Source organism: Dipodomys spectabilis, unplaced genomic scaffold, assembly GCF_019054845.1.
Source record: "Dipodomys spectabilis isolate Male_0828 unplaced genomic scaffold, ASM1905484v1 ptg000043l, whole genome shotgun sequence".
Lineage (NCBI taxonomy): Eukaryota > Metazoa > Chordata > Mammalia > Rodentia > Heteromyidae > Dipodomys > Dipodomys spectabilis.
Window position 1 is genome coordinate 24,965,981 of NW_024870720.1, and position 14,420 is coordinate 24,980,400.

At 37.2% G+C, this 14,420-nt stretch overlaps 1 protein-coding gene across 2 annotated transcripts in view; it reads right to left on the reverse strand.

Annotated features, from left to right (window-relative positions):
- The window catches only part of LOC122106782 (UDP-glucuronosyltransferase 2B31-like), a 43,444-nt gene that overhangs the window by 22,210 nt on the left and 6,814 nt on the right, over positions 1-14,420 (reverse strand). The window contains exons 4-6 of one of the 2 annotated variants that reach the window (XM_042678322.1): positions 13,373-13,460; positions 12,374-12,592; positions 10,206-10,483 (exon numbers count right to left, since the gene is read on the reverse strand). In XM_042678322.1, the coding sequence (XP_042534256.1) occupies positions 10,206-10,483; positions 12,374-12,592; positions 13,373-13,460 (585 nt within the window). Of the gene's footprint in view, positions 1-10,205; positions 10,484-12,372; positions 12,593-13,372; positions 13,461-14,420 lie in introns of those variants that run through there. The other variant, XM_042678321.1, reaches the window with a different exon arrangement.

Here is a 14,420-nt window from a genome sequence, read left to right on the forward strand (position 1 = left end):
TTCAGAGTAGAAGAGGTACAAAAGAATTTGAAGAAAGATTTTGTAAATAATAGCTTAGAAATCTAGATGAAAATAATAAACTATATGCGTATATAAGTGAGAGTAATGTGAATATTAGAAAAAAGTACTATTAAAACAGTAGTGGAAAGTTGTTTAAGATAATTCCCATACTAATTGTGTTCACAAACATAGAAGGCCTAGTAGTAGTCTTACTTTGTAGAACTAGACATGTTAGCTCTGGTGGTATGTAATGTATAGAGAAACAAAGGAAAGAGGAGAAGAAAAAGGTTTAAAACTTAGAAAATTTTAAAAAAATGAAGAAAAAACTAAATAAAAGTGAAAAATAGAAGATTTAAGAAAAATAGCAAAACAAAACAAAGAAACAAAGAAACAGCAACAACAACAACAAAAAACCCACAGAGTGAGTTTTTCAGTTTGTTTGGGGGAACTTGAGTCTCCACTTAGTGCTTTAAGCAGTTTCTTGACAAAACCTTGTTTTCCTTGCAGTAGTCCACTTTTCTTATGGCTTGGTTGGATTCAAACAGCCTCTTGACAAAGGAAGGTGACTGCTACCTAGAGTCCCACTCTCAGGCCTGTGGGTGGGAGATTCTCGGGATTTGCATTTGTAGTTTGCTAGCACAGGGGTGGAGCTGTGTTTCCAGGCTTTCCCAGGTAGCCACAGAATATTTAGGAAAAGAGTTTAGTTCTGCGTTCATTTCTGATGTGGCCCCTCCCTTTTAGGTGGGGACTTGGGTCAGGGGGCTTTGGGACCCCACAGAGAATTGCTCCCAGCCCTCCCCCCCCAGGGAGTAGACCCAATTGGGTTACTCACAAGATCAGTACTAGTGGTGCACTGAACCACAGAGCCTGTGATGTGGCAGCCACGACTGCATTGGCATGTTCTCGGTGGGCATTGATAGGAGCAGGTGTGGGAGGGTGGCATCTGCTGCAGCACTAAGGGTCTTGTTCTATGGCATGCAGAATCCAGGTGCTGGTGGGACCAGGTGGGGCCCGGCTGTATCTGCGACAGTGGGCGGCAGCAGGCTGCCGTGACGGTGGTGTTGGCAGGAGGCTACAGCCGGTGCCTAGTTCAGCTGGTGGTGCCAGCCACAGCAGCTCTAGGCTGTGCTGGCAGAGGCCGTGAAGACGCAGGCCAGGCTTGTGCGGGGGTCAGCAGAGCCGGCAGGGTGACGCCGCAGTGGCCGTGGGACCAGGCGTGGGCGCACGGTGATGGCAGGGTGGGCGCGGGTCTCCCGTCGGGGTAGTTGGCCCTTGGAGGGAGGAAACTCACATTCTTTGACTAATATCACAAACTACATTTTTCGTTTGGGTTTTTTTTTTTTTTTTTTTTTTGGTCCGTCGTGGGGCTTGAACTCAGAACCTGGATGCTATCCCTGAGATCTTTTGCTCAAGGCTAGTGTTTGATCACTTTGAACTACGGTGCCACTTCTCCTTTTCTGATCGTTAATTGAAGATGAGAATTTCATGCAGTTTCCTGCCCAAGCTGGCTTTGAACCGTAATCCTCAGATCTCAGCCTCCTGAGTAGCTAGGATTACAGGCGTGAGCCACCAGCTCCTGGCTCAAACTATAAATGTTAAGGCCTAGAGTCTTGATGGAGTTGATTTTTTAAATTAAATTATCGTTATTTATGCCCTAATGTGAAGTAAATGAATGAGCAGTACTTCTAGGAATTGGGACATGAACTCAAAACCGTCAGAGTTTACTTGGAGTGTCAAGGTCAAAGGAATAGTTTGATAAGTTGCAGGTATGATTGAGTAATCCTGGAAAAGGATTTGCTTCGCATGGGAGAACTGAGCTGTGACAGAGTTCATGAAGGTTCTAAATTTAAAGCTCTTACTTGATCACAAACAAGGCAATACTAAAGCTACCAGCACAACTATGTTTATCGCAACATTATTCACCATAGCTAAGATTTGGAACCAACCAGATGCCCCTCAGTAGATGAATGGATCAAGAAAATGTGATATATAGTGCAATTCCATGCTTCCATCAGAAAGAATGACACTAGCCCATTAGTAAGGAAATAGAAAGACTAGGACAAAACCATATTAAGTAAGCCAGACCCAAAGAAACATAGGTCCTATGGTTTGCAATAATTAGTGTACATCTAGGATAATCTTAGCAGATGAACAGAATGGCTCAATAGCTATGTACATATGACCATATAAGATGACACTAAGAGAAATGAACTCTAAGACAAGGACACCAGAGGTTGTTCTTTGTTGCTGTTGTTTTTAGTGTACTATGTGATTTTTTTTCCTTTGTATGTTCTTACCCCTATTGTATATCCCCTTGTGTCACTGTATTTCATTCTGGTATCCTGGTATTGTATATACGTTTATTTGAATTAGGGAAGGAGAGCAACAGAATGCTGAGACCAAGGACAAGTGGGGAATGAATGCAATAGCAATATAAACAAGACAATTTGTGGGAAATGATATATACAACTTGGGGTGGGGGGGGGCAGGGAGGGAAAGTAGGAAAATAATGAGGGAAGGGTAACAACTTTAATAAGGAATATACTAATATACTTATTAACTTACTTATCTAATTGTAACCCCTCTGTACATCACCCTGACAATGTAAATAAATAAATAAATAAAATGAACTCCAAGAAATAGAAACAAGAAAACAAAAATCTTTTACTTGTGTACTTTTGAGGAAAACAATACACATACATTAATTGTGATTATTAATACACTGATAAAATATAGGAGCTGAATATTATTTTTCTTTCCATTTTAGCCTTCACAGGAAAATAATTAAATCACCCATCATGACTTTAAATGGTATGATCTTTTTTTTTTTCTTTAAATGTCAACACACAATGTCCAAGTTACTCAGGAGATTGAATTCCAGAAGATCACACTTCAAAGTCAGGTAGAAAATCCCTGAGACTCAATTTCCAAGATAACCAGGAAAAAGTAGGGTTAGTGCCTTGGCTGACGTGGTAGCTCAAGAGGTAATAGTTGTTGAGACATCATTTATGACCTTTCCCTGGGGCAATTATATGACAGGTACACTTGAAAAGAATAAGTGTTCTCTCACATAATCCTTTACATCATTAGCAGGCAATTCGTGCAGTTTACTGTTAAATACATCCAGCCTTAGTGCAACTCAATTCCTTAGCACCACTCAGAATTTAGTTAGACTCTCAAAAACCCACTGTTCTGGAAAATCAAGGATCAGCTTTCTGAGAATATATGATAGCTTTCTTTGAATATGTGATATTATCAATTGAGTCTGGACACCCAAATGTTTCTAATTTTTCATTTGATAATTTTATGGCATTGAGAAAATATGCTTTATAGAAAGAAAAATACATGTGTCATTGTAAATAAATGTCTTTTATCAAAATACAGTATCTAAATGTCTTGCCTATTTTATTCCAACTTTTTTCAGAAAGTCACATGATTTGTTTCAGATCAAACATCTTCATGATCCCTCCTATTATGGTCTTTTCTCCATTCAGAAAGACCCACTACTATGTTTGAGCTCATGGCCAAAGCTGATATATGGCTCATTAGGACCTACTGGGATTTCCACTTCCCACAACTACTGTTACCAAAGTTTGAATTCATGGGAGGACTCCACTGAAAACCTGCCAAACCTCTGCCTGAGGTAGACCTGTCGTTGTTGGCTTGGTGCTCCTTCTCCTTCTCCTTCTCCCTCTCTCTTTCCTAACTCTTACTTTCCTCTCCCTCTCCCTCTCCTTTTTTCCTTTCTTCTTTTGAAATAGTTTTGCATTCCTTGCTCAGGGGTCTGCATCAGCATAATAGACATGAGAGGAGCCAAGTATCCTATTGAGTATGGACTGGTGTATTCAATACCACTGCAACTATCTAGGTTTCATGACTGTCAAGGAAAAGGGTAGGATAACTGGAATCTTTGGATAATACTATCAGTTAAATTGAGCTTCATGGTTGAAGTCACAAGGAAGAATAATTGATTAATTCAAAGAGTGTTTACTAAGTGACCACAATATACCAGAGGCAAATGCTGGCTATCCAGGGAAAGGGAATAGAAACAGATTCTGAACACAGATCTTAATTCTATTTGGATAGGGAAACTAGAAAATAAAAATTGTGTGAAAGGGTCATCATAAGGAATACAATGATGTTAAGTAAACTTAAAGGAAGTATGAACATAAGGTTTAGTTTCTACCACTAGCAATACACAAATACAATACAAAACAATGCAATATAATACAATGCAATACAATAAAAATCTTGCATAAACTTTGCATTTTGTTTGTTCTTGGGCTTTGTTTATTGGGATGATTGTTATTGTCTCAATTTCATCGTGTACTGTTTTTATACTTAAGTTTTTATTTCTTCTTGATTAAATTTCATAAGAATATCATAATTTTCCCAAAAAGGAAAAAATATATATATATATTGGGATAAAATTTCCACAATGAATATTTGGGAAATTCTTTTGCCAATTTCTAGGTCTGTTTTACAAAGAAATCTTTCATAGCATCTCCATGTAAAGATAGAGAGTAAACCTGAAATTTAGTAGTAGCTGCTTTGGTGGAATGGATGAGAATGGATATTGATGCTGACAGTCACCTCATGACTATTCCATACCAGTTCATCCAGAGTTGTGTTCATATTGGTGCAGGGACTGTATTCTGATGTCCAAAAGAGTATTTTCCTAAAATTTGTAAAGTAACATATATGTTGCCTCAGTAGAAAATGGTAACGTGTTGCATATACAATCTTACTGCAACCTGATGGTTTATTTTGTTGGTCATAGAACTTAAACTCAGGACCTGGGTACTGTCCCTGAGCTTTTTGGCTCAGGATTAGTGCTCTACCACTTAAGCTACATGGCTGCTACTGGTTTTCTAGTGCTTAATTTGGGTTAAGATTCTTACCTTTCCTGCCCAGGCTTCTACCCATGACCTTTAGATCTAGCTTCTTGAGTAGCTAGGATTACAGTCTTGAGCTACCTGTACCCAGACCTAATGTTGCTGTTTCCAGTGATAAATCAACCAGGAGGTTAGTGTGTTACTTGCACTCCAAATTATAATCTGATCACGTAATTGGCAGAAAGACTTATAAAAACATAGATGACCCTAATGTTTTAAAGTTTTTAAACTCTTATAAGTGAAACAACTGATTATAAATTATAAATACATTCCATTTATTATTAGTTATGTAATATCTTTTAGAGTAATGTGGAAATAAAGGGCAATCAGGAAGCTTTTATAGGGAATCTTCTTTCCATAGAAATGTAGATGAAGTAATTGTGCAGTTGAAACTGTGTTTCTTAACTACCATGATTTATGGCATTTTTTTGGGGGGAGGAGGAGTTGCAGGAAGTCAAGAAATGCTGATTTTGAATCAACTCCAAATGGATTAAAGACCTCAGATTCAGGGGGATGGGAAGGTGGCTCAGTGGTAGAGCACTTGCCTTGCATGCCTGAGGCCCTGGGTTCGATTCCTCAGCACCACATAAGCAAAAAGAAAAAAGCCGGAAGTGGCTCTGTGGCTCAAGTGGTAGAGCGCTAGCCTTGAGCTGAAGAGCTGAGGGACAGCGCCCAGGCCCAGAGTTCAGGCCCCACGACTGGACCCAAAAAAAAAAAAGACCTCAGATTCAAAGCAGACACTGAAAACATTACAGGATGGAATAGGAGAAACCCTACGTCTCCTTGGCACAGGTCAAAATTTTCTTAATAGAGAACCAGGAACACAACAAATCAAAGAAAGGTTGGACAAATGGGATTGCATGAAATTGCAGAGCTTCTGCATGGCAAAGGACATAGCTAGCAATATCAATAGAAAGCCTACGGATTGGGAAAAGATCTTCACTAGCCACACAACTGACAAGGGTCTCGTATCTAAAATATACCTGGAACTCAAAAAATTAAATCCCCCAACAACAAATCCTCAAAGAAACAACTGCCCAATAAATAAGTGGGCTAAAGACTTAAAGAGAAACTTCTCTAAAGAGGAAAGAAGGATGGCCAATAGACACATGAAGAAATGTTCAACCTCTCTAGCCATAAAAGAAATGCAAATCAAAACAACATTGAGATACCACCTCACCCAAGTTAGAATGGCTATAATCAAGAACTCTAATAACAACAGATGCTGGAGGGGATGTGGACAGAAGGGAACCTTACTGCATTGTTGGTGGGAGTGTAAACTTGTTCAACCACTTTGGAAAGTAGTATGGAGGTTCCTCAAAAGACTCCACATAGAGCTCCCCTATGACCCAGCAATCCCACTTTTGGGCATTTACCCAAATGCTTACAAACAAGACCACACTAAAGCTACCAGCACGACTATCTTTATTGCAGCCTTATTTACCATAGCTAAGATATGGAACCAACCCAGATGCCCCTCAGAAGATGAATGGATCAAGAAAATGTGGTATATATACACAATGGAATTCTATGCCTCCACCAGAAAGAATGACATTGCCCCATTTTTAGGAAATGGAAAGACTTGGGAAAAAATTACATTAAGTCAAGTAAGCCAGGCACAAAGAAACATAGGTTTCATGGTTTCCCTTATTTGCAATAATTAGTATATGTCTGAGTCAAGCAGAAAAGGTCAGTTAAGTTGATGTTAGGGAAATGAACCCTAAGATATGTATTCAAATGTTTTTTTCTTTCATGCGATTATTTCTAACATATTTAAAGATTATTTCTTTGTTGCTTTGCATGTCCCTCCCCCACGGTATAACCCCTGCTTTCACTGTATTTGATGTTGGTATTATTTGTGGAGGGGAAGGGAAAAAACAAATCGTTTAACTAGTGATACAGGTGGACCCATTGCAGCAATGAGATGTACAAGTCGGTATGTCGAAAAACGAACTTTACAACTTTAGTGAGGGGGGAGGGGGAGAAGGATTCGGCGTGGGCGGGGGGAGGATGGGAAGGGATGGGAAGGGGAAACAAAGGAGGAGGCTACAATGCTTGATAAGAAATGTACTCATCTTGCTCATGTAATTGTAACCCCTCTGTACAGTATTTTCACAATTAAAAAAAAAAGAAATGCTGATATTTTTTTCTGGTTTATGGTGCTAGAATTTAGTATTTCATTGAAATAGACCACAGTGTCCTGTTTATAATCCAGATGTTTAAATGTATATTTACATGCTTAAATGATTCTATTTCTTAAATTATTGAAGGTGCCAATTATCCTCATACAAAGTTAATGTCCAGAAGAATATGCTGTGTATAACTGGATGGGAGGCCACCTTGTTACTTCCTTTCTGTGTATTACAGAGGATTCTTATACAACAATGGGAAAAGCTCAACAGACCTTTACCAGTAGAGATGTGGGCAAACCCTTGATTAAATCACATCATTTTGAAAGCCCCTGGCCAACCGTGCTTGCTTGGAATGGTTTGAGAATTATTCTCATTCTGGGTCGTCAGTGCATACCACTTTGGATGTTGAGTTGCTAGTTTAACAATTATTGTTCTTTATTGCTCTATTACTCCTCCCATTATGTGTAAGTTTTGTGTTATTATAACAAAATACTTGAGGTAATTAGTTTATGCATGGGGAAGATTTATTTGGTTCACAGTTTTTGAGGTTTCACTCCACAGTCATGTGGCATGGTTCTGGTGACATGGCATGCCTCTATTTTGCTTCATAATTCTGTTTTTTGGGTGGGGTATGGGCTGTAGTGAGGGAGTATATCATATTGAGAATATGTACCATAGCCAGTCCCTCAGGAAAGCTAAAGGAATGTAGTGTGAAGAACATGGGTTTCCAATATCCCCCTCAGGGACACATTTCTTGTGTTTTGCTCTGTGCCTCTCTTCCTTCAAGTTAAGCTACCAACCAATAGTGCTACAAAGTCAGTGAATTTTCAGCACAGAGGTCTTTAAGGGGACATACAAGATGCAAACTATAGTATTCTTCCAACTAAAGAGAAATTTAGGGGAGGCAAAACTTTTTTGGCATTTTGAAAGTTGCAATTATCAATTATTGAGACAATTACCATCACATTTGATATTAATTATTCTTCTTTATCTATGACATAATGACCAAACCTTTGAACCTTAAATGTATACTTTATAATGCTAGTCAATGTTGTAAAGTTCATATTTGAAAGAATTTTGTAAAAAATTGTAGAGATAAAAATTCCAAACAAGACAGACTCTATATTTCTGTCTATAACACTCTTCAAATAGGATGTAATGTGATGGAATTAGTTTGTAAAAAGATTACTGTGTTACTGTTATGTCTCCCAAAGCAATGTGATTCTTGAAGATGTGGAGCTAGCCTCCAGACCTGTACCAGCATTGAAAGTAACTTGTGATCAGTGCTTTTATCGCTTCACTGACTAAAACTATTCCTCTATTGATGCTGCATTTGATATGTCTCTGCAGAGTAGAGTTCTACCACCTCTGCATACTTATCAATAATGTGGATAGCTTTTCCCCATCTGGTTTATCCTTATGAATAGAAAACAAACTCAGTTTAAGAAAAATTAAATGTATAAAAAGTATATTAAGTTAACCCATATTAAGTTAACTCAGAGATTTCCCCACTGTACAATTTTAATCCTTTCATCCTGGAATTTATTATGTTCTTCAAAATTAACACACGTTTATGATATATATTTAGGAGACAAGAATTCAATTGAATATACTTTTGTGAAGGTATATTGTGAACTTGAAATACATTATTTTCTCAGTGTCTAAATATATTCAGAGGAAGGCTCAATTAAAGTAATGAAGTTTAACATATCAATATTCGAGGCTGGGAATGTGGCTCAGTGGGAGAGTGCTTGCCTAGCATGCATGAGGCCCTGGGTTCGATTCCTCGCACCTCATAAGCAGAAAAAGCTGGAAGTGGTCCTGTGGCTCAAGTGGTAGAGTGCTAGCCTTGAGCTGAAGAGTTGAGGGACAGCGCTCAGGCCTTGAGTTCAGGCCCCACAACTGACAAAAAAAATGTATCAGTGATTATGAGAATCTATTTTTTATTTTCCTGTTCCTTTTTATTTCTTTCATTATCCTTTCATATCCTTCTCAATTTTCATATCAGATTGCCTCTAGGTTTGGTTGGTAATTTGCACTTGGGCTCAAGTGAAAAATAATCCATGTTTTAACAGATGTATCAAAAGAAGTTGAACTGAAAATATTTCTCACTTCTATGCATGATTTAATGCTCTTGTTTTATTTTGCACTGTACTGATCCTATTTTTCTCTTAGGATGTGTCAATTATCTACATAAGTTTTTTTTGACATTTTTGTGGTGAACCAAACTTGTAGTTCTGCTAGAATCAGTGCTTTAATTTATTGTTTGAATAAATTAATGCTCAAGGCTGGAGAATAGTTTTAAGTCATAGATCATGTCTTTCTTGCCTGAAAAAGCAGTTAACTTTCTTTCAACCTGGACTGTGTTGATGGTGAAAAAATGCTTCCTAAACATGAAAGATTCAGGATGGCCTGGAGATTCCTGTGATTTTATTTAAGCATATTCCACATGTCAGAAATTAGAAGTTTTACATGTGTCTTTCTTTCCTTTTTTGTTACTGATCAAGGTCAGGCAGCCTGTGTTTAGATTAGGATAAAAATGACCTTATCTTTAAAAAATATTCTTGCCCCAAATTTTCTGTGTCTTCATTAGTAAAATTAGAAAGATGCAACCATAATCTTTTCAGGAAAAGAACAAATAAGAAGAAAGAAAAGGGATGTTCATAATAAGAATATCACAAATATAATACATACAATATAAGAATATTATATAATATAAGCTGATCTATTATAATTATTACAATACAATTCAATAATGACAATTGTGTTAAGTATAAGAAAAGTATAATAATAAACTCTTTGTAATTGTATAATACTTAAATTCCTCTGGATATGACACACCATACCCTTCTATGATATATTATGTTAATCATATACATTATATATTATATATGTTAACCATATATGTTAATCATATGTATCTTAGATGTAGAAGGAATGAAGAATTTATTGAGCTTCATAATTTCAGACAATTCAGTCCATGGTTACTTGGTCACATCCCTGTGAATTTGTGTGGAGTTAGAACCTCATGGTGAGCAACCATAGTGACACAGGGCTGCTTCATTAATACTGAATACAAACAGAGAGAAAGAAGAAGCTTGGAATGAGCAAGTAGGAAAGAACTAAATCTATTAAAATTTGTCATGCTGGAATAATTAACAGAGCTACCAGCTTCCAACTACTCTCTTTTCTTTTTTCCACTTTTAGGAAACTTCCGGCAACAAAAAAGGCAACATCTTGTGAAGATGAAGATGAGAGCTGCCACAGAGGCCAGCAGGAAGCCAATCACATCCAGAGAGTGGTACTGGAACCAGTTGAGGTCATGGAGAGCCGGGCGAAGGTGTTTGGCTCCTTTGTGGCGCATGACAAACTCCACCCAGAAGACAGCTCGATCCAGAGGCTTCACTGGCTGATCATGGTGAATTCTTGATAACCTCATTGCATTCTCTTTATAGATAAAAGGAAAACACAGAGACACCTACCTTAAAAGAATGTAATGTTGATGACTATAGTAAGCCAAAAAGTTCTTCTAAACTGCCATAGAAATAATGCAAATTAAATCAAATGGACCTACTACCTTAGTGTTTTATTTTCATTTGCCTATACACAGTATTTGCATTGGATACTCTTAAATGAGCAATATTTATTTGAGAAGGTATGAAATTTTTAAAGATCTCTCTTACCCTAGTAGGTGAAATGTCTGCTGCTGAAAATCTCTTTCCCATCTTCTGCCTTTTATTGTTTTAATTTTTAGCCTCAAAGCTACAATTAGTTTTACAGAAAGTCTCAAATAATATGATTATTTTCGTTACAATCTCTTGTATTCAAAAATATCTATTTCTCTTGTGGAACTTGATAACTTTAAGGCTGTGAAACTGTCAATTTTTTCTCGTCATTCACCTCTGCCCATACCATGTAGTCAATGGTTTTCTTTTTGACATTTAATTTTCTCTCTCTTTTTCCTTACAATTCTTCCCTTCTATATCATGAAGTTTGCTTTTATCTTATTACTGAGGGAGTCAGTTTAAGGCCAACATTCAGAGAGCTTTTAGTTATCCTATTAGCATAGCAACCCTAAACATGGGAAATGCGTATAAGGCCATATCCCATTGTTTATTAGACAAAATTATAAAAGTTTCATAGAACTTGGATAATAGGGTACTTACCTGACAACCTAGAGTTCAAACTCTAGTACCAACAAAATTATAATGTTCAATTAGTTGAACTGCCCTTTCCATTCCATGCTATGATTGGCCCTTCTAGCTGTTCTGTGCTATGACTCAAATGGTAGAGCACCTCTGTAGTGAGTGTACTGTTGTCAGTTTAAAGCTCTGGAAAACCAAATAAATTTCATGATAGTGAAGATAGAATATATATGTATAGTATTATATATGTGCAAAATATATATCATATTTTCTAAATTAAACCTGTTACTTTTATGATATCTGTATTATAGGCAATTAAATCTGTAAACATTACCATAATAAAATGAGTTTTTGGCAAATGATTATTTGATTGAAGCCAGATTTTCATAGCTCACACCGATAACCTCTAGCTGCTCAGGAGGCTGAGATCTGAGGATGTTGGTTCAAAGCCAGCCCATTCAGGAAAGTCCCTAAGACTCTTTCTCCAATTACCCACCAATAAAGCCAGAAGTGTAGTTGTAGCTCAAGTGGTACAGTGATACCCTTAAGTAAAAAAAGCTCAATGACAGTGCATAGGCCCTGGGTTTAAGCTCTAGAAAAGGCTAAAATTAAAAATGATTAGAATGAGATATTTGAGATATTTGATTAAACAATTTCTTTTGTTTTTGAGTTTATCATTTTTATAAAGTTTAAGCATATTTTGAAAATAGAGTCATTGCAAATAGTTATATATCTTCAGCATTATTGGCATATGTAGAAATGTTTTCAGTAATTGCTTACCTAATTAATCTGTGAGTTAAAGTACAAGACTGAAATTACTTTGTTGTTGAAAATAAAAAACACACTAGAAAGCTGATTGCTCATGCCTGAAGTTCTAGCTATTCAGGAGGCTGAGATATGAGGATCACAGTTCAAAGCCAGTCTGGGAAGAAAAGTTCCTGGGACTTTTCTCCAATTAGCCAGAAAACCAAAAGTAGCTCAAAGCAGTAGAGTGCTAGCCTTGGGTGTAGAATTTCAGGGACAGCAACCAGGGCCTGAATTCATGCCCCAGGACAATACAAAAAAAAAAAGACATAGATCACAGAGAAGCTCACTTAAATATTAAGTAATAAGCCTCTGAGAAAGCAGGTGAGATGCATTGTCACAGATGAGAAGAATCCTTCTCTAAATCGGGTCCAATGAAAGAGTAGGTAAACTCACAATGGGTTGTTAATGACTGTCTTCAAGGCATTGATAAGATCTTCACTTGAAAACCTGGTAAAGTCCAGTCTAACAGCTGCTCCCTTGGCCTTCATCCAAGCAATGTTATCAGGTTGATCCACAAACAAAGGAATGCCCACCATTGGGACTCCGTGGTAGATGGCCTCATAGACACCATTGGTTCCACCGTGAGTGATGAAGGCCTTGGTTCTGGGATGACCTGCACTTGGGGAAATTTCCACAGTGATCAGGTATGCTTTAGGAATTAAATGAGATACAGTATGTTCAATGTGAGTGCTCTCTACATAGCATGCACCTTAGTCATGAAACTCCATTGAATTTTAAACCTCAGAACAACAAGCACCTAGGCTCACTGGAGAGACTAGTGATGACTCCGTGAAAGCATTTTGTTTGTCTTGAGATTTGAAAAATGAAAACAATATTGAGAAAAGGATAACAAAACCAAAATAATGTTACAAAAACATTTTTACGAAAGATACAGTGGGTTTAAATGAAGGAAAGTCTGGAGACAAGTGCAGCATGGTCTCCTGAAGACCTAGTGAGATCGTGGCATGTGATATGGACGGCATGCAGGAATTCAGTGACTGTGGTGCTGGTATCTATAGAAATACAGGCTGCATCTCACTGAATAATATTTGCATATTTATCACTATGAGAAATGCAGAGCCCCTACCAATACAAGAGAAGCAGTTATTCTCAATGACTTTTGAAATCCATCTGCAGTTGGAAAATAAGAAAAGCTAACATAGGAGATAAAGGGCCATTCAGAGAGTGCCTCTCTACCCAGAAAGAATGTGACTGTGTACCCTCACATGACAGCTCCGTAATTTATTCATACTAAAAATATGAAGAAAGGTTAGTGTTTGAGTTTGAGATAATTAATATTCGATACATTTGTTACTTATTGGACTATTATCTTCATAGTGTGCTAGGTGTTTTTTGTATTCACATTTTTACTCTTTAGTTTCCTTAGTTTTACCAAGCAGGTCATTCTGAGGGATCCACTTGTGCAGCCGAGTGTTGGATCCTAAGGTTTCTGGTTTGGGGCCCTCATATCTCCATAAAACCTGTTAGGTAGAGAAAATGTTATTCAATATCTCAAATGTCAAGTCATAGTATGCTTGATTCCTAAGAATTTAGACAGAGATAAGTCGTCTCTTTGAAGTAAACCTTTTAGAAGAATTGAAGCAATTATCAAGTTGAACATTTTCCACAGGCTAGATAAGGGACTGCAGTAGAATATTTTAATATAAACTATTGCTGAAACGACGATATCTGTAACGACGATATCTACATTTCATGGACTTTATAATAAATGACATATAATTATTAATATTAAAAAATTTATTATGTGATCATATTGTGAAGATTACTTAATTACACATTTTTTAATAAAGTTTATGCTAACTCTGATTTTAAGAATTTATTATTGTATTTTTTCCCTCTGGGTTCATATTGGAAGCAGTTTCCTTGTGTCCATTACTACCTTAAATTATTTATTGTAATTTGCCTCATCTTATCTCTTAAAAAGTCTAATAGTTACCTTTTTTAAAAGAAAAAATTTTATTGAGGTTTTTAAAAACAACTCATCAAAGATTTGACTTAAAAAAAAAAAAAGATTTGCCTTTTCCCCCAAACAGTAGCTACACAATGCTTTGCATCCATCATGTTAAACTTGAATCGGACACAAAATATAAAACACATGAAGCAATCCACCAATATTCCTCCACTGAAGAGATGGAATGCATAGGAACCTAGCAGGGTCGTGGGGAATGGTCTATGGGTGAAGCGCCATGATTCCAAATTGAACATCATGGGCATGGCGCGAATCTACACATGATCAGAATTTTGGCACTGGGTCAGCTTGGTGACGTGGCGTTAACAGGGATGCATTATCAAAGAGAGTCATGTCAGAGGAAGAGATCACCAGCATGGAAGTCGATTTGTCACCTAGGCAACAACGCGATAGCTGTCTCTTGTCTGTCACTGGGTCCACTAGTAGCGACTTGGAAATGAAGGAAAGAAGA